Source organism: Colletotrichum navitas (assembly GCF_030913465.1).
Source record: "Colletotrichum navitas strain CBS 125086 chromosome Unknown LY79scaffold_23, whole genome shotgun sequence".
NCBI classification, from domain to species: domain Eukaryota; kingdom Fungi; phylum Ascomycota; class Sordariomycetes; order Glomerellales; family Glomerellaceae; genus Colletotrichum; species Colletotrichum navitas.
This window is the reverse complement of record NW_026850569.1, coordinates 295,281-318,439: the sequence shown is the minus strand read 5'-3', so window position 1 is coordinate 318,439 and position 23,159 is coordinate 295,281. Positions and strand designations below refer to the sequence as shown.

At 60.0% G+C, this 23,159-nt stretch overlaps 7 protein-coding genes and 1 non-coding gene across 8 annotated transcripts; 6 read left to right on the top strand and 2 right to left on the bottom strand.

Annotated features, from left to right (window-relative positions):
* Window positions 1-711: 711 nt before the first annotated feature.
* On the bottom strand, window positions 712-2,903 carry LY79DRAFT_172134 (multicopper oxidase). The gene is made up of 5 exons (XM_060551225.1): window positions 2,841-2,903; window positions 2,537-2,782; window positions 2,250-2,475; window positions 2,069-2,188; window positions 712-1,999 (listed from the first exon to the last, which is right to left on the bottom strand). The coding sequence occupies exons 2-5, from the start codon at window positions 2,671-2,673 to the stop codon at window positions 776-778; spliced, it is 1,707 nt and encodes a 568-aa protein (XP_060415113.1). The 5' UTR covers window positions 2,674-2,782; window positions 2,841-2,903; the 3' UTR covers window positions 712-775.
* A 1,489-nt stretch (window positions 2,904-4,392) lies between these two features.
* LY79DRAFT_t103 lies at window positions 4,393-4,488 on the bottom strand. The gene has a single exon. It is a non-coding gene; the product is annotated as a tRNA-Pro (tRNA).
* Window positions 4,489-4,685: 197 nt separating this feature from the next.
* On the top strand, window positions 4,686-5,409 carry LY79DRAFT_551074 (uncharacterized protein). Its single transcript, XM_060557612.1, has one exon. The coding sequence runs from the start codon at window positions 4,796-4,798 to the stop codon at window positions 5,264-5,266; it is 471 nt and encodes a 156-aa protein (XP_060415112.1). The 5' UTR covers window positions 4,686-4,795; the 3' UTR covers window positions 5,267-5,409.
* A 635-nt stretch (window positions 5,410-6,044) lies between these two features.
* LY79DRAFT_513509 (sulfate permease) lies at window positions 6,045-8,612 on the top strand (the record flags this gene model as incomplete). Its single annotated transcript, XM_060554500.1, has 3 exons — window positions 6,045-6,321; window positions 6,387-6,532; window positions 6,594-8,612. The coding sequence occupies 3 exons, from the start codon at window positions 6,045-6,047 to the stop codon at window positions 8,610-8,612; spliced, it is 2,442 nt and encodes an 813-aa protein (XP_060415111.1).
* A 3,963-nt stretch (window positions 8,613-12,575) lies between these two features.
* Window positions 12,576-13,583, top strand: LY79DRAFT_513772 (uncharacterized protein; the record flags this gene model as incomplete). The annotated part of the gene is made up of 1 exon (XM_060554530.1): window positions 12,576-13,583. One exon carries the CDS (start codon window positions 12,576-12,578, stop codon window positions 13,581-13,583), a length of 1,008 nt encoding a protein of 335 aa, XP_060415110.1.
* A 2,413-nt stretch (window positions 13,584-15,996) lies between these two features.
* On the top strand, window positions 15,997-17,628 carry LY79DRAFT_513522 (uncharacterized protein; the record flags this gene model as incomplete). Its single annotated transcript, XM_060554502.1, has 1 exon — window positions 15,997-17,628. The coding sequence occupies one exon, from the start codon at window positions 15,997-15,999 to the stop codon at window positions 17,626-17,628; it is 1,632 nt and encodes a 543-aa protein (XP_060415109.1).
* A 1,802-nt stretch (window positions 17,629-19,430) lies between these two features.
* LY79DRAFT_172052 (uncharacterized protein) lies at window positions 19,431-21,120 on the top strand. The gene is made up of 2 exons (XM_060551224.1): window positions 19,431-20,057; window positions 20,394-21,120. The coding sequence occupies exons 1-2, from the start codon at window positions 19,607-19,609 to the stop codon at window positions 20,825-20,827; spliced, it is 885 nt and encodes a 294-aa protein (XP_060415108.1). The 5' UTR covers window positions 19,431-19,606; the 3' UTR covers window positions 20,828-21,120.
* A 771-nt stretch (window positions 21,121-21,891) lies between these two features.
* On the top strand, window positions 21,892-23,121 carry LY79DRAFT_589588 (phosphomannose isomerase type I; the record flags this gene model as incomplete). The annotated part of the gene is made up of 1 exon (XM_060561051.1): window positions 21,892-23,121. One exon carries the CDS (start codon window positions 21,892-21,894, stop codon window positions 23,119-23,121), a length of 1,230 nt encoding a protein of 409 aa, XP_060415107.1.
* Between the last annotated feature and the right edge of the window lie 38 nt (window positions 23,122-23,159).

Below are 23,159 nucleotides of genomic sequence, written 5' to 3'. Positions count from 1 at the left end.
ACAGCTGCTACAGCGTGGACCCGATCTTGGCGCGGCGCTTTGGCACTTCGAGCAAGACCACCTGTTCTAGAACCATCAACGGAATTTCTGTGGGCAGGCTTCTCCATCCCATAGTTGAAAGCTTTACTTTCGGCTTCTTGTCGACCGTCGCTATGATGCTGGGTTGGAGGGGGTCCGGAGACGTGGGATCCGGAGATTGGGGGCGCCTCAGATCGGTATACAATGTGGACGTAGTTGCATTTTCGCTGATGGATGCCTCGAGAGGACGAAAACCGTTCTTGGTTTGGGCGAGTATTTCCGCCGTCCGAAACCGGATGCGATGGAAAAGATGTGTTTGATTAATTCTCATGCAGGAGTAGCTTGTGATGTTTGTCTCTGTTCGGGCACGCGAGTGTGTACACGTATATCTGCTCCCGAGCCGTAAGACCTGTTCCCGAAGATTGAGGTGGCCTCCTCTGCGCCTTACCACGGCTTCGTCGAGCTTGTGTCATGCATATGGAGAAGGATTATGGGATATCCACCTTTCAGCTAGGAAAGGAAAAGGTATTTTGATGCCTCGTACCGAAATCCACCATACTTATTATAGTCAATGGCTCGATGTATTAATTTTTCATATCCATGTCGCGCCTGGAACAGAAACACGATAATTGTACTATATACAGATAAATGTTTAAAGTGATTAAAGCCGCCGTAAAGATGCGGTGTCCCTTCCCAGTAGTACAAGCACGCCATCATACATGAATATCTCACCACATTCCCGATTCCAAAATGTGGACTACTCGTCACGTCTGGTCCCCCTGATCCTACTCAACATCGCGCCGCGTCTGGCAGACCCGTGCTGGCTGAGTTTCTCCCAAGGCTCGTTGCCGATATTGTAAGGCTGGAGAGCGGCCATGGACTGGACCTTTTGGGCGACGGCGTCGGTGCTGAAGGCGGTGGCCGAGACGGGCACGGCTCTCCACCTGGGGTCCATCGGGTCGGCGAACGAGGTCTCTCTGTAGCCCAAGCCGGCCAGCGACGTCACGTTGAAGGCGGCCATCATCTCGTGGTCCTCGTGGATCATGTTGTGGCAGTGGAACATGTAGACGCCGTCCCACGGGGCGTAGTGCGCCTCGACGCGGACGACCTCGCCGGGGCCGAGCCAGACGACGTCCTTGAGGCCGGCGGCCTCGTACGGGAGGACGGCGCTCCCCGCCCCGGCGCGGCTGAGGATGCGGAAGTCGACGAGGTGCACGTGGATGGGGTGCACGCCGCCGCCGCCGTTCTCGAACTCCCAGATCTCGACGGTGCCGCGGGGCACCTTGGCGAGGACGCGGTGCTCGACGTCGCTGAAGCCGACGCCGTTGATCTTCCACTGGCCGTTCTGCTGGTGGAACAGGAAACGGCGGTCGACGCCGCCGCCCTTGGACGGCGGGAAGGGGACGTCGCGCAGCCTGGCGGGGACGACGGAGCTGTCGGCCACGGAGCCCCGCCCGACCACGAAGCGCATGACCTGGTCGGTGGGACCGTAGTCCTTGTCTTCTCCGACCTGTCTCTGGCTCAGGAGCGTGACGTTCCGCCCCGCGTGCTGGGAGAAGTCGAAGACCACCTCCCACCGCTCCGCCACGGAAATGGCGAGCGTGCTCGCGGTTACGGGGCTTTCGAGGAGACCGGAGTCGGAGGCGACGACCTGGAAGGGAACTTCGGCCTCGCCGGCCTCGCTCTGGAAGTAGAGGATGAAGGACCGGGAGATGGCGGCGTTGAGGAAGCGGAGGCGGTACTTGCGGGGCTCGACCTGGAAGAAGGGCCACGGCTGGCCGTTGACGTGGACGACGTCACCAAAGAGGTTTTCCCTCTCGTGAGCCGGGGAGGTCGGGGCGCCGTCGCTACCGTACTGCTTGGAGGTCAATATCAGGGGGATGTCGCTCACGCCATAGCCGCTGGGCAGACCCAGCGCCTCCTCGGCGGGATCCTGAACGATGTAGGCGCCGGCCTGGCCGAAGTAGGCGTTGACCGAGGTCTCGACATATCCTTGTTAGCCGAGGCCCCGATTTCAGAAAGAAAGGGAGGGGAGGGGCCGAATTCTTACGATTTCCATGGCGTGGTCATGGTACCACAGGTAACGGGCGCTCTCGCTGTTGGGGTAATAGTAGTCTTTGTATTGTCCTGGGAAGATTCTGTCCTCGGCCCATCCGTCCCAGGGCGCCCTCTATAAGGGCCCGTTAGGGATATTTCTGTGACGCAGAGCAGTCAAGCGATCCGGTACTTACAGTCGGCGACCCGTGAAGGTGCACAGCACTCGGCAAAAAGGCCCTGTTGGTAAACCTGACGACCGCCTCACGGCCCCTGGTAACCATAAAAGTCGGGCCGGGGGACATTCCGTCGTAGCCAACCAGGGAGGCCGGCCCTCTGTCAGGGTAGATCTGTTGCTTGAAGGGCATGATGTCGACCTCGTAGTAGTCAATTGGTTTGTTCGTGACCGGATTGTTGATCGACCTGACATGCTGTCAACACTCGTCCACACCGTCGCCCACTTGCTCCACCCAGGAACGCTTACATCTTGGGCTGCTTCAACGGCGGGATGGGCATAGGAAACTGGTAGATGTATCGGTACTCGGGGCTTATCCAGTCGGCGGCCGACGACGCCTCCAGAAGCGCCATCGTGGCCGCCAAGTGAGAAGCCCGCAAGAGCATATTAGAAGAGGTCGAGAAGACTGGGAATCAAAGAAGCAGGGACACAGTTCGAAGGGCGATATTGTCCTGACGGGAATCCCTACACGGTGCTTGGAGTGACATGGCCGGTCTATATACGGATTCTGTCAGTCACCGAATCCTATAAACTCTGCATCTCGTATACCCACCCGGAAAACGTCCACCCGGAAAGCGTCCACCCGAGTGGCGCCATATGGTCTCCCAAGCCGCTGCCGCCCTGTCGTTCTCCCAGCCCAAACAGTTCGAAGCCGAACATGACCGGAGCCTGGGGAGGTCTGGATGCGACCTGTGGGCTGTGGCTCAGATGACTCGGGGAAGGGCATAGGATCAGGATGGGTCCAGGGGTAAAGAGTTCAAGAACCTTGCGCTTACCGTCGTCCGGAGTTAGACAAACGTTAAGCGGTCAGCACGTATCCCGAAAGCTAGCTGCTCCCGCAGGAACCAAGATATGTCGGCCATGCCCGCGGTGGCCTCGGCTACTGGTAGCACCGCCAAGCTCTCGACGCGGAACGCCGGTGACCTCGAGCGAGCGGTTCGGCTGGAGGACCGCCGAAGCCGTGCTGGCGATTGCAGCCAGCTATTTCTTCCTTCTTTCTGTCTCAAAAGGGCGAGTGGTGGAGCGAGATGCCTTGGAGGATCATGTGAGGTGCGGCAGCGCTGGCAGATTCCAACATCTCGAGAGATGACCGGGTGAATACCGCGAAGTACAAAGTGCGGCTCTGGACAGCAGGCGCGCGCGCCCTTTTGGCCAATCCGACAAGGGGGGCGCGGTATGACGCATTTCCTGCTTTTTTTAAGGTGGAGGGCTGCATGCTGTTGTAGTAACATGGACTGCCAAGTCGCGGCGCCGAGAACGTGTCGTGGCCCACGGACGTTCGTATTGCTCTCCAGGGGAGAACGTGGCAGAGCGAGCCGTGCGATCGGTTGCGACTTGCGTGGGGCAAGGATGCCTTCGGGACCTCGGCTCGAAAAATGGCGAGTTTATATCGCGACTGTCATGGCGTTGTCATTGTCTCGACGCGTTTATACTGATACGGGGGAATACTGAGCCGATGATGGAGAATGATTTGACACTTCTTCTTCTTCTTTGGAGCATGCGCGGAGTAGCCTCTCCGGCCGGCTAGCCCAGCTCCCCGAAAAGACCGTCCGCAGGCCCCGGACGTCAGCCCCTTGAAACTGACAGAGACCCTACGTAGCTCCCGCGCAAGGACGCAGGGCTGACGGTTCAGGTCGTGCGGCGCAGTGCACATGGCAGCATACATATTGATGCTTATACTATGCTACCTTGGCAGCAATCCGATGCTTGGTGGACGGAAAGTCGGCCTTCGGCGTGTCCGCGAGCAACGTGCCGTAATCATCAGCTGACGGAACAAGAATTAAAAAAAACCAAAAGTGAAAAAGCTAGACCTGCGCAAACTTCGGATTAAGAAAATTGTTGGGGTGACGGTACAGACAACGAATGAGTGTATTGTGACGGAGATGGTGCTTATTCAGGGGCAGCCCGCCCAGCCCCGATTGCTGGGACCCACTCAAGCTCCGTGCCGTCCCCGTCCGTGACCCACTTCACCCGGCGTTATGACGATGGAGCAAAAGACAAATAAACCAAACCAGACAAACACGTGGTGGTGCTGGCTAGCCTAGGAATCAATCCTGATCCGCTCTCAAGCGTCGTCATGACATCTGACAAAACGGCAAAAGAAAGGGCTCAACCGGGGATCGAACCCGGGGCCTCTCGCAGGAGAGTCGGCGTGCTTGACGTAACCCAAAGCGAGAATCATACCTCTAGACCATTGAGCCGATGGGGCCAGGTTGTTTTCAACCTGGAATGGGGATGCCAGACTGCGAACACCTGTCATACTATGTACTGTATTTCTTTCACCATCCTGTCACAAACACTTTGCGTTAAGCCTGAATGAATGTCTGTCTGCCCCGTGGTCGTGACGCTAACCTCTGGTCCGTCCGGATCTGCACCACAACTATTTCATGCCAGAATGACCATGTCAGGTCGAGCGGGAGCGGATGGCTTGCTCTGGCGCGGCTAGCCATTCCTACTAACGAAGCGAGCCGTCGCTCATGTGTCCGATATGCTCGCCACAGCCAATCCATGACTCTGCCGGCTACCGGTGCCACCGACGATGCAGCCAGGGTGCCGCCGCGATTGAGCACAAGCCGCCTCGGGAAAGACCGAGTGCCGCAAGGTGCCATTGGCCGTTATCTGTTATCCCTTCTTCTTCTCTCTACACCCGGCAACGTGAGAACGGGCCCTCGCGGCACCTTACAGCCCGGACTGGAAACATGGTCGGGACGTGTAACGGTAACGGCGTCGAATCGCTCGTCGTCAGACCCGCCCCTCCCGCAAAAGAGATGCACAACACCGCGTGTACACGCGCCTAGTCTCTTCGCCTTGAAAATGCTCGACGACGACAAGGGAATCGTCATCCCCATAGTGGTATGTCCCCGACAAACGGGGCCGGTCGTGGATCCCGCGCGCCGAGGGCCGACACCCGCCCCCTGCCTGAACCATCGCCCGGACGGCTGTCGGCCGGGGACGAACAACTGCACACCGTCAAGATGATGCGGGTCGCAGAGCTTTCGCCCGCATCGCCCACGTCCGCCGACGACGCATGCCAAGTCCTTCTCCGCTATCCACGATCCACTCCTAGGGCACTAGAGGCATCATGTTGGTCGCCCAAGGGCCTAGCCAGCTCGGCATCACACGGGGGGGGGGGGGGGGCATCTTGTGCCGCTCTCCCACCCAGCGATATATCCATGCTACCTTGTGTGTTGGCCGCGATAGCGTTCAGGAAGCGAAAGCGTCGAAGCTGTTCTTTTGTGTACGTTTTCACGTTCCGCCCGGGTGGCATATAGATAGTCCTTATTGCCGATGCCAAAGCGTCCGGGACGGCGAGAGCCAGACCTCGCCGGGCATCCTCGACATGCATCCAGGGAGCCTACGAGTCAACCAGCCTGGGTCGCCGTCTCGAGACCCATAGCAAATGGGGTCTTGTCCCCCGTCCTGCCGTCAAGTTAGCTCCAACTAGGGCTCCCGATCAGTCGGGTGCCGCGGTTGGCGGTGCGGCTTCTCGAGGGATGTTTGCCTTCAGATAGCCGCTGATCCATCCCATTATCAGCTCCATGGGTCGGACTCACTGGGTTCGGTACACCGCTTGCAGTTTTTCTTAGGGTTTTGTTTTCTTTTCTTTTATCATCCGAAAAGCGACGACCTGTTCCCGCTTTGCTATTCTATTTGCGGCAAGTGACAGCTCCTCGTATTGGGAGCAACATATTCCGTCTTTTCGAACGAACCTTCGACTTGGACGCTGCATCGGACCACACAGTAGAGCTTAGTGAACATGGCGGCTGGCAAATCCGGCGCGATGTTGGCCAAGATACTCGGTATAGAGCTCGAGGCCAGCGCTCGCCATCAGACAAGAGAAGTACACGAGCATGTCGCCCAGGCCATCTCACCTCACGAACCCTATTACGAGGAGGACCCGACCGTCAAAGAGTGGCTGTTGGAGCATGTTCCCACAAAGGAGGGATCAGTTCGCTATGTCAAAAGCCTATTTCCGTTCACGACGTGGATCTTCAGATACAACACTCGCTGGCTCGTCTCTGATGCTATCGCTGGTGAGTTCAAGTCTCATTGCCCCCCACGAACCACGGCCGAAGCTTTCGCCACTAACATCGTCGAGGCGTCACTCTCGGGCTCCTGGCTGTCCCACAAGCCGTGGCCTACGCTCTTCTGGCACGCCTCAGCCCCGAATACGGTCTTTACACATCCTTCAGCGGCGCAGCTCTCTACTGGATCTTTGGCACGTCAAAAGACATGGCCGTAGGCGTAAGTCCTCTGGGTCTCTCCATCCCAGTCACGCAGTATATCCCAACAATGACCCCCCCAGGCAACAGCAGTCGTCTCCCTCCTCGTCGGAAAGGTCAGCGCCAAAGTCCTCGAAGAACACCCGGGCGAGTTCCAGCCAGAGGAGATCTCCAAGACCCTCGCCTTCCTGGCCGGCGCCGTCCTCCTCGCCTTCGGCCTGCTCCGCCTCGACTGGGTCGTCGAGTTCATCCCGCACGTCGCCATCTCGGCCTTCGTCACCGCCGCCGCCATCACAATCACCCTCAGCCAGATCCCCTCGCTCCTCGGCATCGACGGCGTCAACTCAAAGGCCGCGGCGTACCGCGTCTTCATCGACACCGCCCGGGGCCTGCCCCGCATCAAGCTCGATGCCGCCGTCGGCTTGACGGCGTTGGCGCTGTTGGCCGCCGTCAAGTGGTACTGCGAGCGCATGGCGAGGGCGCAGCCGAGACGCAGGCGCGCGTGGGAGATGCTGGGCTCCCTGCGCATGACCTTCACCATCGTGCTCTACACCCTCGTCAGCTTCCTGGTGAACAGGGGGCTGGAGAGCAAAGACCTCCGGTTCCGCGTCACCGGCACCCTGCCCCGGGGCCTCACCCACGCCGGCCCGCCCAGCCTGGACCCGAAGCTGGTCTCGGCCCTCCTGCCGGACCTCCCCACCACCGTCGTCATCATCGTGATCGAGCACATCGCCATCGGCAAGTCCTTCGGCCGCGCCAACAACTACACCGTCCAGCCGTCGCAGGAGCTCATCTCCGTCGGCTGCGCCAACCTCTTCGGCCCCTTCCTCGGCGCCTACGCCTCGACCGGCTCCTTCGGCGGCACCGCCGTCCTCTCCAAGGCCGGCGTGAGGACGCCTCTGGCCGGCCTCTTCAACGCCGCCATCCTGCTCCTCGCCCTCTACGCCCTGACCTCGGTGCTCTACTACATCCCCATGGCCAGCCTGGCGGCGCTCATCGTCCACGCCGTCAGCAACCTCGTCACCTCGCCCGACCACGTCTTCAAGTCGTGGCTCATGTCGCCGCCCGACGTCTTCATCTACTTCGCCGGCGTCTTCGTCTCCCTCTTCACCACACTCGAAAACGGTATCTACGTCACCGTCGCCCTCTCTGCGGCTTTGCTCCTGCTCCGCCTCGCGCGGTCCAAGGGCCGCTTCCTGGGCCGGGTGCGCGTCCATCGTCACCCGGAGCACGCCGACGCCGCCGCCGCTCCCGGTCACGTGGTCTCGGACAAATATTCCGTCAGCAGCTCGCAGACCCTCTCGCGTAGCAGGACGGCGTCTTGGACGGCTCATCCCCCGACACACGACGTCTTTCTCCCCCTAGATCGCAAGGACGGCACCAACCCGGCAGTGCGGGTCAACGAGCTGCACCCGGGCGTCTTCATCTACCGGTTCACCGAGGGCTTCAACTACCTCAACCAAGCACAGTACATAGACCGCTTGCTCGAGCACGTCACCCGCGCCACCAGACGGACCACGCCGCCGCGCTACGATCACCCGGGCGATCGCCCCTGGAACGAGGCCCCGCCGCCGCCGGCGCCGGCGGTCGAGACCGACACGGAGTCCCCGGCAACGTCCAAGCCGCTGCTCCGAGCGATCGTCCTGGACTGCTCCGCCGTCAACACCATGGACTCAGGCGCCGTCGAGGGCCTCGTCGACCTCCGCAACCAGCTCGACCGATGGGCGGCGCCCGAGCCCGTCGAGTGGCACTTCGCGGGCCTGCACAGCCGCTGGACCCGGCGCGCTCTCGCGGTCTCCGGGTTCGGATGCCCGACGGCGGGCCGCCTGGGCGGGTTCCAGCCGGTGTTCAGCCTGGCGGACTTGGCGGGCCGGCCGCCCGCGCTCTGTAAAGGACGGGTTGGGGTAACAACGGCATGTGGCGCCAGCGACTCTGAGGGAATTTCATGTTCCTCGCTGGAGGAAGGCGGCTTTGGTCCCAAAGAGAGCGTGGGCGCACACCTTGGTGCAGTCAGTGGGATCAGCAGGCCGTTTTTCCACCTCGACCTCCCATCCGCCGTCGAGAACGCAGTGAAGAGTGCCATGAAGAGGGATCATGATTGACCGGCTTGAAGCCTCGAATCGGTCTGGGACAAGACCTCAGAAGCGGTTAATTTTTGTTCGAAGCAATGCGAAGCGTGTTTGTCACTGACGGATTTGATTTAAATGCAGATACTCCACCCTTGGTTTATACTACAGCTTTTCTTTTAAAGAGCCATTAGATACACCTGAGGCTCATTATGTATATATATAGTGTTGGAATAGCATTCAGCATGATTCGTACGCATGAGTCAGCAGCCAGAAGGTCGATATAACTGGCCACATTCAGCCAGCTAGACTTAGAGAATTCATGCCTCATATATGCCTTCTGAGAACAGTCTTGTTGATGCATCAACCTCATCTATAGTCCTCCCGACATATAGTTATATATAGTTACTTAAAGGGGAACACAATATTAACATTGAAATGTTTAGCTATCGAGTTGAGACTTGGTCGCATTTTCAGTTCAATATACGGAGCAGATAATATTCTGAAATCTTGATGAGATCTTGAATAGGAATTATTGATATAGTCCATAACGATATCAGAAGCACATAGTTTGTGTTGTATAACACCGGATTTTCATCTCGCTGTACTCGGAATTTCGAGGCCAAAACGACTTATAGTTCGATAGGAGAAAGACGTGATGCACGGCTCTCAAATGCAGCCGGCGCACCGGCAACCGTCAGTATGGTTCTGTTTCGCCGGACCGGGAGCGACAGACACAAGGCGAACAATCTCATCACCGTTTCCGCGCGTCACGCCGGAGACACCGGGCGTCTCAGCCCAGCCCAGACGCACCGAGGACTTGGCATCCAGGGACACGAGCATCACAGAAGACCGAGACATGCATCGGCTGCCTTCCGAGCCTTCGCGCATGCTATGTGTGTGCGTGTGGTACGACTTTTTGACGTGCAGCTTTCAGCAAGTGACGCCGGACAATATAACGGTAAAGACGCAAGGGCGCCGAGGCCGTTCATTTTCGGAGAAATGTGCGACATTCATCTGATGACGGAGAAGGCAGTATTGCCATTATCCTTCCGGGCCTCGATGTCCAGGTGCGGAAACAGGGTTGGCGCCGCGCAGGTCGCCGGCTGTTTGCGTTTACCTGCGTTTCCGAACCGCCCAAACGACGGCCGTCCAGCCGAAGAGAGATGGGTGGTCTTACGATCTCTCGAGTCGTCGCGGGAGGGGCCAGGACGGTGAGGCTCTCTCTCTCTCGTGTCTCAGCGCAAGACAGAAACGGCTGCAAGCATCCGCGTCAAGTTGCATCAAAGGAGACGGCGCTTCGGCAAGTCCACCTGCGTTGCCTTTGACTTTTACAACTCGGCCAAGCACAATGCGTCAAGGGCCCCCAAAAGCGTTTGCCGACGTTGCATTTCCGGAGGCCAGGACTGTCGGGAATCTCGGGAGTCTCGGGAGATTGCCCGTTGCGATCGACAATTCTTCCCCGCCGCCCCGACGTGATAACGCCGAGGTCATTTTCTGCTTGGAGCTTCGGTGCCGCTCTTGATAAATACTACTACTGCTAGAGAATTCAGGTAAAGGTTGAAGTATGGTGTGGGTTTTCCCCATACAGAAAAAGAGCAGACCCGCCGAACAGTTGCAAGGTTTTCGGATTCGCATGACGATGCAGTATTTCCAGGATGGCCTATTCTCAAAGAGCCTCCCTCTCGTCACGCTGGGGGAGACCCGAGGTGCAATCTGCAAGGCAAGGCAGCCCCTCTTAAAGTCGCACAGGCGCACATTTGATATTATGACACGGCCGAGTCCGCTTGCGACGGCGGTGGAGCGGCATGTTTGGGAGGTTCTCTTGGCGGTATGCGTTCCAACCCCGCCAGCACGAGCACGAAGGTGATTGCCACCTCGAGCCTGGCTGATTGACACGGCTTGATGGGTTGGGGGTATCTCAGAGCTGGGTGCTATCAGTGCAATGCGAGGCGGCTATCTGCACGACGATGCACGGGACCGCGAGTCCCCGACATCGAGGAACCCAGGGGAGTTGTCTCTCGGTGTGTTTGCATACAGATTAACAAAACAAACTGCTGATCAGCCACGAGCTCGAGTCGTCTTATGGTGGTTGAAAGAGTCGATTCTACGGGAGAATGCTCCTCCTCGACGATGAAGCTGGTCGTATTATGACGACGACGACGACGACGACGACGACGACGACTAATCGCGGGTACGGCTATCATGACTAGAGGCAAGTGATTAGATTGATAAATAACCAAGACCGGGCATAAGAGCCCCAACATCGACATCGCTCTCTGTCCCAACTCCCCCCCCTGTGAACCGCCAATTAAGCCGCGACCACTAATGTCGCTTCCCGGTCGCACACTGGGAGATGTGACAGGGGGGGCCAGAGACGTGTGCAGGCGAAGCACGGAAATGCGGAATAAGCGCCGCCATCGGGAAGCGCAAGGCTCTGCAGTAATATTACCATGTAGGTGGTCAGGGGAGCAACCGGCGACTGGGCAATTGAGGCACTATGTATGAGCCGACGCAGTTCACGTCGGCAAGGCGCTCGACCGATTCAAGGCGGCGATGTCGACGGAGTCGATAGGGAGCATATCGCCAGGCTCTCGGTCCACTTGGTTTCCACCGAGCTCGAGGACGACCTGAAGAGAGACACACAAACAGAGACAGGAACAGAAACAGAAGGACAGAGAGCGAAGAAGAAGGAGAAGAAGAAGAAGAAGAAGATGATGATGAAGAAGAGGCTGACGAGGTGACCGGGATATGAAACCAAGTGACGATCTGGCAGGGACCTTATTGGCGAGATGCTACACGCCGGACCCAGGGGTCCGTCCGTCTCTCTTCTCCACCTGTTTGGCATGAATTAAGGAGTAACGGTACGGATAGACGCTGCGTTTTTTCACAACAAGCTCCGAGCTCTCAACTCAAGGTTGCTGCTGTGCTGCTGGCAAAACCTATCCTCCCCCCTCGGTCGTCTGTACTCTTCCCCTCATCACCGCTATTACCGTTGTTCCGCCTGAGTGGCTCCTGGAGGGCGCGTCTATCGCAATCACGGGAGAGCCCAGCGACGGGGCCGGGGACGGTTGGCGGTGAAGACGAACTTACACCACTAGGAGGGGGCGGTTTGATGGAAATCGCCGTCTTCAACGCCGAGTATCCGTAGTATACGGTGGGCAATGGAGTCGACAGACATCGTCATCATCCGTGGTCAAATAGACAACACAGCGGCTTCTGCATCGCCCAGACGAACAACCCCTTCTCGGTTGCCAAGACGCGCCCAACTCTTGAAAGACCATAGGTCCATCGCTGACCCCGGGCCCATCAGGTGGAGAAGCGTCGAAATTGCGCCCTCCTCAACCGTGTTTGCGGTGATGAAACTGTCAGGTCAGGGGAGATTGGACCGGTCTGGGACCGTTTGTGCGGTCGACTTACACGCTCACACACACACACACACACACACACACATACGCGCTCATACTTTCGCTGACTATCCGTACAGCTGAGGCGATGAAAAGGACGACGAGGCCCCCCAGCGCGTCCCCTCTTACGGGTCCTTTCTTGCGGGTCAATTTGGGGATTTCGTCAAACGCACCAATGCCTTTTCTCATATGTGACCAACCACCACGCCTCCCTCCTTGCCTCGGCGAGACCTCTTCTTTTTCTTCTTCTTCTTCTTCTCCCTCTCCTCCTTTGGCCAAGGGATTGTTGACCATCTCCTTGATCCTACCGACACTCGTTTTGTTTGTGTGGTTGTGTGTGTGCGTGTGCGCCGTTCGTTCGTTGATCCATTCATTCATCCATTCATTCATTCGTTCATTCATTCGTTCATTCATTCATTCGAGGCTCCGCGCCCTTTCCAACCCCCCCGAACGAACCCTGTCTTTGCACGACCAGCTCTCGCGAAATCGAAACCGATATTCCAGTTCTACTCCGAGGACTTTGAAAGTCCCTGCGCCGTTTTACGCCATTCATCGCCTGGAGCGGAGGGGGAACCGATCCATTGGACCCGGAATGCGATTCCTTTCCGCACTGGGCTTCGCGGCCGCGGCCGTCGCCCAGCTGATTCCGAGCTCCCTCGAGATGAGCGTCGACGCCGATGCCGTTGGTGCGCTTGCCGACCCTGTCTTTGCGCCTGGCGAGGCCCCCTTTCCTATATACGAGACCATCTCCGGCACGCCCTACACGCCCACTGGCTCCGTTCCCGCCGCTCCCGCCGCTCCCGCCGCTCCCACCGAGCCCGCATCTGGCCCCGTCGAGGTTCCCGCCGCTGCCGTCCCCGTGTCCGTGTCGGTCCCCGCCGGCGCTCCTTCACCCATTTTCGAGACCCTTTCCCGGGACCCCGTCGCCTCTCCGGCCGCCCCCTCCGCCAGCCTTCCCGTCGAGTCTCTGGCGCCTTCAGCGCCTCCCAGCAGCACCTCTGTATCGGCTCCCGCCGGTGGCGGCGCCGTCGACCCTACCTTTGCGCCTGGCGAGACCCCCTCTCCCATATTCGTGACCCTCTCCGGTGCCGCCTACAGGCCCACCGGCGGCGTCCCGGTCGTTTCTTCCGCGATCCCCACCGAACCCGCGTCCGCTCCCGCCGAGAAGGTTCCTGCGGCCTCCGACCCCGCCTCCGTGCCAGCTCCCCCCGGCGCTCCCTCGCCCGTCTTCGAGACCCTGTCCCAAGGCCCCGTCGCCTCCTCGACTGGCGCTCCCGCGGATTCTGCCCCTACGTCCGTGTCGGCCCCCGCCGGCGCTCCCGCTCCTATCTACGAGACCTTGTCCCAGAACCCCGTCGCCTCCTCGGCCGCCCGATACGCCAGCGTGCCCGCCGAGTCTTTGGCGCCTTCGGCCCCTTCCAGCAGCGTCCCCCCCTCGGCTCCCGCTGGTGCTCCCACGCCCATATTCTCAACCCTGCCGCAGGGCGCCGATGTCGGCAGCGCGCCCAGCCCTACAAAGTGCCCTTCCTTCAGCGGCCAGGTGTGCGTCACTCGCACGGCCACCGAGACCGTCTACGTCACAGTAGACGTGTGCTCATAGATAGGCAAGGAAGAAGATCTCGCGTTGTAAGCACATTTTCCAAGTGCGCCAAGAGAAAAGAGACAATAGAATAGAGCAATACGCAAGCCCTTCAACCATGAGGGGCGCCGGGGGGAGTCGGCCCGAAACAAGACAAAGGGATAGACAGAGAGAGAGAGAGAGAGAGAGAGAGAGAAAAGAGAGAGACAAAAAAGAGTTTTCATGTACATAGTATGCACGATTCTGTACAAAACATAGCCGGCCCGCATCTCGCGTTCCCCATGCGTGTCCGCTCTGACAAAGGGGGCTCGCTTCCGAGCCAACGGCCAACGGCCGGATTCCCAAGCATCCCAGGCCGCCCTGCATCACGCGCGAAGTTCGTGATCGGTTCCATCCGACATTCGGCATAGGAAGAGCCCACTATTGCTTGGCTCTATTCTGCGGGTCGCTTCCGAAGGTAGCCCCCAGAACGAACGCATGCCATTGCAGTATTGGTTTTGACGCGCTGAGATACGACCAATTCGGAAAGTGGCAGCAGTAAATTGTCCATATATTACAAGGCAGTCCCTCGTCGGGTCGCAGTGGCACTCAGTGGCCGCACGTGGGCTTTTGGCCGAGTTTAAGGGTGGCATGGACATGGAACATGAGTCGTGAATGTTCACGAGAAGCGACGGGGAGGAGATGAGGGAGAAGGGGGCCGAACCAGGAACGGAGCCAATAGGCCTCCCAGAGCAACCCGAGGTTTCTCCTATTGCCCCTGCATGTCAAGCCGGTTTAACCAATCAGCCCGCGGAGACCGTCTTGGTCGGCAAGCCGCCGGTTTATGATCCGCGCAAGGAACCGCTGCCAGGCGCTTGACGTGCCCGATACGCCCCCAACGGTAGACCTGCCTTTCGCGTTCGTGAGTGTGATGGTGTTGCCCCTCTCACAGGAAATAAGATGCGGCCTAAACACCCTGATGGGACAGGATGACGGAGCACATGCTTTTCCGAGCCACGCGGGGCCACGCAGGCCCCTGCCATGCATCTGCTTGTCTCCAGGGGCATCACCTGTATGACAGTTAGGTGAGCCGATAACGAGATGCCATTGGGGGACTGAGACCTTCTGAAAGGAGCTGTGCTGACGCGTACGGCCAATCATTGTATCCAATGTGGACGTTGTCGTCATTGTTGGGTCTTTATTGTTTCCTCCGAGGCCCAGGACACACCCGCCGGGTTGGATCGATAGGATCGATAGGATCGATAGGAGACCGTCTCTCAGGGTCACGCCATCAATGAAACCGGCGAGTGGATTCGAGCTCAGGTGAACTTGATCGCTTTGGGAACGATCCCGACGGGCTTTAACTCTGTCTACTCCTATTTCCCACCTTCCGCTGGCCAGTCAGCCAGATAGTCAGGGCATGTCCCCTTCATGACCTTGGGCACGCCATGCCACGCGAACCGGGAATCCTTGGTTATGTAGATGGGGCGTCGCCGGACCGCAGCCGGAGGAGGAGGTACTCCTTACCCGTGGCCCTCCGCATCTGATCTGGTATTGACGGCCCATTGCCCAATGTCAGCGGCCCCATCGCTCACCATCACCATCTATCTGCATTTCCCCCACCTCGACGACGAGACTCATCCTGTACGCCGAGGTTTGTCCACGAGACCACGCGACGATGGAGAGCAACTCTCGCTAGGACAGCCTCCGAGACGACGCCGACGGAACGGGCACCAGTCCCACACGGAATACATATCAAGGAAACCCCCTAACCCCCTTATGCACATCATCGTAATCTGGTAGAGATAGAGATGCAACGGGTCGGCGTTGTATCCATCACCCCCTATCCGGTCAGCTGCCGTTATTCTCACCTGAGCATCCCCTGCCGGGTATAACAAAGACGCAAAGGCACGTGGCCCTGTTGGCCCTCGTTGGCCCGAATAGGCATCGAGCTATCTCCTGCCGCGTTTGACCACCCTCCCATGCTCCTCGGCATGGCGTGGGGGCTCGGCATCTGGCCGATGGCATGGGGGGAGGGGGGAGAGGGATGTGGTTCGTGAGCAACTAGCTCGATAGCCGTTACCGGCATCTACGCATCAGTGCCGCCCAACCAATCTCGTTCATGTGTTAGCCCGGCTACCAGATGGTTGGATGACACTAAGATGACGGCGGACCGGGGGTAGAGGACGGAGATGGTGCGAGGGGGTGGGAGAGGGTGAGCGATGGATAGATGGGAAGGAATCGTACGTCTCACTCACCTTATAAGGTCTTGTGGTCGCCTCGTCATCTCGAGTCTCTTGGAGTTTAGTCTGCAGCACCAGCTCGTCGGCCATCTCGCGCTCCCCAAGTCCTTCGTTTGAACCACACAGGCCGGCGTGATATTGCTGAGCGTTCTTTCACTTTCTATGCCCCCTTCACTCTCTTAATCACCTCCTCCCACACACATACACTCATCATGGTTCGCGCAACCTTGGCCGGCCGCCTCCTGGCCGGTCTCCTGCTCGCGACCGGCGCCGCCGCGCACGCCGAGGGATGCGGCTGCGCACCGGACGGCGTCAAGCGAGTCACCTACATCGTCGTCGAGATGCCCGACCAGCCTGAACTGGCGGCGGCCGAGGCCACCTCGACGCTGACCACGCTGTCGACGATCACGCCCACGCCCACGCCCACGCCTCAGATCGCCCACGTCATCGAGGACATCCCGGCCTACGTGCCCGTCGTGGCCCAGCCCGAGGAGCTGCGCCCGGCCGTCAACACGACGCACACGTTCGGCCCCACGACGGGGCCGGGCATCGACACCAAGGACCCCGTCAACATCGTGCCGGCCACCAACGTCTCGCTCTACTACGCGGGCGCGGGCGAGTCGGCCGACCAGCAGGGCTCCATCGACATGTCGCTCGCCTTCAAGAACCCGGCCGTGGTGCTCGAGCACGTCGACGCCGTCGCCGCGGTCGTCTGCGGCGACGACGAGCTGACCGTGGCCTTCTCCGACGCCGACGCCTTCCACCAGGCCGTGCAGGGGTGGACGGCCTCGGCGGACGAGGGCGGCTTCGTCCTCGTCACCAACCACCTGGGCAACTGCGACGCCGAGTTCGAGCGCGGCTTCTTCATGGCCACCGGCCTGGCCGCCGACGACGACGCGCTGTCCGTCACCGTCGCCGCCTCCAAGGAGGAGCTGGCCAGCATCGCCGGCTCCTGCGAGATGGCCTTCACGTCGCTGCCGGCCGCCACGCTCGCGAGGCGGCTGACGCTCGACCCCAGCTACTCGCTGTCCTTCGCCCAGGGCCTGGCCAACGACACGGTCCTCTACAGCGACGGCCAGTACGTCAACATCACGGCCGACGAGGCCTGGTTCAGCTCGAGCATCACCTTCTCCGGCTACCTCAAGTACAACTTCTGGGGCTTCAAGCTCGAGGCCCTCTACTTCGACCTCGACGCCGCCTTCGACTCGGCCGTCGGCGTCTCGGCCGACGTCCTCGCCGCCTACAGCCACTCGCTCAAGTACGCCCCGGACGCGCTGTCCTACTCTCTCGTCACCGTCCCCGGCGTCGTCGAGCTCGGCCCCGGCGTCGCCTTCGCCGTCGGCCTCGACCTCGACGTCTCCGCCGCCGTGGGCGTCACCGCCGGCCTCAGCGTCGGCCTCCCCGCCGGCAAGGTGCACCTCGACCTCCTCGACTTCGACAAGACGTCGGCGACCGGCTGGGACCCCGTGTACAGCAGCCACGCCAACATCACCGAGTCCGCCGACGTGCGCGTCAACGCCTCGGCCGACGTCACCGTCCGCTTGGCGTTCGACCTCCTGGGCGGCCTCGTCGACCTCAGCGCCGGCATCACGGCGACCCCGGGCTTCGACAACACCTTCAAGCTGCGCGGCGGCCAGAAACTGGGCCTGGCCGGCAACTTCACCAGCGCGCCGACCGAGGCCGTCGCCGACGTGCCCGAGGACGGGCTCGTCTGCGCCGAGAAGAACGGCGTCGAGTTCGCCACCGACTTCCGCTTCAACCTCACCGGGTACGCCACCAAGTACTGGAGCGCCGAGCTGTACAGCGTCCGCGTCCCGCTCTGGGATGTGTGCTACAGCTTCTGAGGTGTTGCGTCATCGACCTGGCCGGCGCAAGACCCGTTGGCACAAGGATAACGACTCTGCTTTTTTCCTTTCTCACATTGTATTTCACATATTGGACCGTCTATTGGCCACAATGGACAAGATACCCGCATGCCTCTGCACATTGTCAGCTTGTAGTTATATCGCGCCGTATATTAGCCATAATGGACATAATACTCACCTGCCTTTGCGCCTCTTCCCCTTTGACGCTGTTTGAGCAAGTCTATTACCATCAGTGAACAGGGTTGTATGTGTGTGTGTGTGTGTGTATGTGTGTGAGCGCGCGCAAAGCTTCCGCATTTAGATTCCAATCAAGGTTTAGGACCCGTAACCGTAACCGCGTGATGACCCTCTAGGACGATCCGACCAGGATATGCCGCGCCGAGACGTGGGCTCCTTGATTCCGCAGACGATGGCGGATCCAGGACCACCCAAGTCGGACATCGGACGTATGGTTTCTAAGAATAGCCGTATGTATCGAAGGCATCCGGTAGCAGCGTCCGAAAGAGGCAGGGCTCGACGTTTGTCTGCCGCTTGGAAGACCGGGCCCAGAAGGGCGATATGCCTGCAGCCGGGCTCCCGAGACACCACACTCTCTCTCTTTTGACCCTTTTCTCTGCCGATCGACAGGAACCTCAAACCCCCGCAGCCCACCCGCCTGGTTGTCACCCCCAGGAGGGCCAGTGTCGAAGCGCGCCGCCCGGCACGTATTCAAGCTTATACCGATTAGCCGTCGCTGGTGCTTATTTTGTTTTGGCGAATTCAGATGGCCCCGTGCCCGTACCTGACTCAACATCCGGCCAGTCTCGGGACCGAGTTCCGGACGGCATGTTAACGTCGATTATTGCTCTTTTGGGATAGCAGCACTTTCGATCCGTGCAAGACGGGATGAGAATTGGACGAATAGCCAGAACGCAATGCGTACAGACACATATACACACGCTGGCAGGCATGGAAACCCCAGACGGGGCGCTCTAAAGCACCGGGTCTTGGCGCATTTACCAGTACGCGTCCTGCGATCGACACAGTCGATCGCCATCGTCAGTCGCCGTCAGACTAACCTGCCAAGCTCGAGCCCGGGCAAGGCGACGTTCTCCCTCCTCTCCTCTCCTGTCCCCAGCCGCTCGTGGCCGAGAGGATCCTGACGAAATGCGCCAGCCAAGACCTCGTTTCCGGGGACGGCGCTGCGACAATCGGGCTCCTGAGACTGATGCGACCCCGCGAAACTTTTGTGGAGGGCAGTCGACGTTTTGGATGGCCGCTCCGTTAGTGTCGATCGCCAACCTGGCTGTGGTGGCTGTGGGAACCCTCTTGCGCGCCAAGAACCGCTCGCACACGTCAAGGTTTCTCCAACAAGGTTTCCGAGAGGGACACATCCAGAAAGCGCTGAAAAGAAGTGGGCATGAAATGCTGATCTATGAGTCCGACGGCCTGGTTCACTCGACAGCTATGGAGTCACCGATGACTCCGGCCTCCACGACGGGCTGTTTCATGAGTTCTCTCGCCCGCCCACCGTCAATGGGGCTCGACAACGTCGTCACCATCGAATCAGGCCATTCTACATGACTAGGAGGATTTGGCCAGAATAATGCCCGATGATGGCGCATACAGGGGAACTATCGCACAGGAAAGAAAACGCGAGAACGGGCTATGTGCTACACGGGCCCAAACAAACCGGCGAGATGGGATATATAAGTCGGGCATCTTGGCCGTCAAAGAAAGATTCTTAGCTCTTGCTCCTCACCCGCATCGTACATCATCGCATCCATCACCAGATTCTTCCTCCTCCTTCCATTTTCCTTCTTTCTACTCGAGCCAGTCTCGTTCCTTTAGCACAACAACTACTCGGGCAGTAGTCAAGTCTTCTTTTCTTGTAATTTAAGAGGGCAAAAAAACCGCTTTCTTTTCTAGAATACTCCTTCACTTTTTATATATACCCTCCCACCCATCTCCAGTCAAGATGAAGTTCTCCGCCGCAGCCATCGCCATCCTCGCCGGCGTCGTCGCCGCCGCGCCCGTCTCAGATGTCTCCCGCTCCAGTCAGCGTCGGGCCGAAGGGGACACCGGGGTCGTCCAGCAGCTGCAGTCCACCCTTGCCCGCAGCAACGTCAACGTGGCCAACGTGGCCGGGGCCGGCGCGCAGGCCAGCACCAAGCGCAGGCGCGGTGGCCAGAAGGCTGCCGGCAACCAGGGCAACAACGCTGACAATGAGGCTGCTGGCACTGGCAACCAGAAGAACAACGCTGATGGCGGCAATGCTGCAGAGGAGGAGGACGCGGCTGCCAGCGGCAACCAGAAGAACAACGCTGACGGCGGCAACGCTGCAGAGGAGGAGGACGCGGCTGCCAGCGGCAACCAGAAGAACAATGCTGATGGCGGCAATGCTGCAGAGAAGGAGGACGCGGCCGCCGGCATGAACAATGCCGACGACGCAGCCGCTGATGCCACCGGAAACCAGAAGAACAACGCTGATGGCGGCAATGCTGCAGAGAAGGAGGACGCGGCCGCCGGCATGAACAATGCCGACGATGCGGCTGCTGACGCCGGTAACCAGAAGAACAACGCTGACGGCGGCAATGCGGCAGAGAAGGAGGACGCAGCTGCCAGCGGCAACCAGAAGAACAACGCTGACGGCGGCAATGCTGCAGAGAAGGAGGACGCGGCCGCCGACATGAACAATGCCGACGACGCAGCCGCTGATGCCACCGGAAACCAGAAGAACAACGCTGACGGCGGCAATGCGGCAGAGAAGGAGGACGCAGCTGCCAGCGGCAACCAGAAGAACAACGCTGACGGCGGCAATGCTGCAGAGAAGGAGGACGCGGCCGCCGGCATGAACAATGCCGACGATGCAGCCGCTGATGCCACCGGTAACCAGAAGAACAAGGGCGGCAAAGGCAACGCGGCCGACGAGGAAGCCGCTGCGGAAGACAACGACGCCGGTAACCAGGAGGACAAGGGCGGCAAAGGCAACGCGGCCGACGAGGAAGCCGCTGCGGAAGGTGACGCCGCCGGTGCCGGCGAGGCCAACAACGCGACCGCCAACGCCGAAGCCGATGCGGACGCGGGCGCCGGCGCCGGAAGGGCCGCCAAGAAGGGCTCCAACAAGCGCAACAGCCGCTCCCTCAACCTCCACGCCTCGCGCAAGACGGCGCGCAGCCGTCCGGCCCTGCGCGTCTGAAGCCCCCTCTTTCCCAGTCCACGGCAAACGAATCGGAGGTCAGCTTGAGCCGATGATGCCCGGTTTTGGCATGGTGGCCACCTCACCCTCCACCCTGACCCACCAAGAGGAGGTCCGGGAAGATGGCTTCTCTCCCATAGTTCAGAAAGAGGGCAACGGGGGGCCTGTCCGGCTTTTGGCGAGGGGTTCCGCGGTCTGGTCGTCCCCTCCCTCGTTGCTCGGGCTCGGGCTCGGCTCGGCGAGCTGTCGCGGTGGTTAAGACATTTGACGCGGGTAGTAATTGAGGGTTATTTATCTTACGTAGAATAATCAGATCCGGCTACGACTTCGTCGACGGAATCGGCCAAGTCAGTCCGTCTTATCTCTCCTCTCTCCCGATGCAATACTGGTGATGGTGCTGCTTGTTGGTCCGTTTCCGTGTAAGCGGCCCCCCCTTGTGACATGGGGTGGTTAATTACGTGAGTTTTCAGTGGGGGAGGTTCTCCAGCAAGGCGAGTAAGACAAAAAAGAAGAATGAAAAGATATAGCAGCAGCACCGGCTCTCGGCGTCATCGAAGAAAGCCCTGCATACGTGACCCGTCCTCGTCCCATTCCCCAATTGTCCAAGTCGTTTCGCCACGGCCCGCCGAGCTCCAGTCCCAGCGCGGTGGAGAACCGGGCGTCGCTGGTGTGCGGTGCGCAGACTCGATGATGGATATCCGTAATCGATAAACGGTGATCTTGGGGGGTGGTCTTCGATGACGACCCTGTTGCGTCAACTCGGTCCCGACGTCACCGGCCGTCACTCGGCCCATTTTGCCCCAAATACGGAGTACGTCCTCTCAAAAACAACAACAACAACCCCCATCCGTTGATATCATTTATTGGGGGAGTGTGTGTGTTCGTATCTACTTAAGAGAAAAGTAGAAGAGCAACCTGTACATGTCAATTGGATACATGATTCATCAGGCCGCCTTCCAGCTGGAATCTAGCAACCAATTATACCCAAGAAACACATAGCACCAAACTCATCACCACCTACCACCTAGTCAACAACAACACCACCACCACCACCGCCGCCCATCATGAACCCCCAAAGCAAAAAGGTCTTCCAGCTGACCGGCACCTGCAACAACTACGAATGGGGCCGCAAGGGCCGCGACTCCCTCGCCGCCCGCCTGTGCGCCAACACCCCCGGCGGCGGCTTCGAGCCCGCCGACGACCAGTACTACTCGGAGATGTGGTTCGGCGACTACCCCGACTTCCCCGCCCGCGTCCTCGACACCGGCGAGCCGCTCCGGGACGTCCTCGCCCGGGACAGGGACGCCCTGCTCGGCCCCAAGGTCGTCCGCGACCTCGACGCCCAGCTCCCCTACCTCCCCAAGATCCTCTCCATCGCCAAGGCCCTGCCCCTCCAGATCCACCCGGACAAGTCCCTCGCCGCCCGCCTGCACGAGCAGGACCCGGACGCCTTCACCGACCCCAACCACAAGCCCGAGATCGCCGTCGCCCTCGGTCCCTTTGAGGTCTTTGCCGGCTTCAAGCCCCTCGACCGCATCGCCCCGGCCTTCAACGTCCCCGCCCTCCGCGACTTCATCCCCGACGGCACCGCCACCTGGACCGACGAGACCCTGCGCGAGGTCGTCCGCCGCATCCTCCTCGCCGACGAGGCCGCCGTCGAGCGCGCCGCCGCCGCCCTCCGCGACGCCGCCGGCGTCCTCGGCCCCAACGACGCCCACGTCGCCGACCTGCTCCCCCGCCTGCAGGCCCAGTACGGCCCCGGCGACCCCGGCACCCTCGTCGCCCTGCTGTGCATGAACTACCTCGCCCTCGCCGCCGGCGACGCCCTCTACATCCCCGCCGACGGCATCCACGCCTACCTGTCCGGCGACATCGTCGAGTGCATGGCCCGCTCCAACAACGTCCTCAACACCGGCTTCTGCCCCCCCGGCGACCGCAGCAACGTCGACCTCTTCACCCGCACCCTCACCTTCAAGGCCCACAGCGAGGCCGACGTCCTCCTGCCCGCCGAGCCCAGCCCGCGCGGCGCCCGCGGCCGCACCGTCGTCTACCCCCCGCCCCTGAGCGAGTTCGACATGCTCAAGACGGACCTGAGCGCCGCCGAAGGCGGCATCGAAGTCATCCGCGCCGGCGAGGGCCCCGCCGTCGCAATCGTCACCGACGGAGAGGGCGTCCTCGAGGCCGACGGCCAGACCTTCGACGTCAAGGCCGGCTACATCTGGTTCATCGCCCCCGGCGTCGAGGCCAAGTGGGAGACCAAGAGTACGCTGCAGGTATTCACCACCGTGGTTTAAGTATGAGAGGGACTTGTGGAAAAAGATGAAGGAAAAAA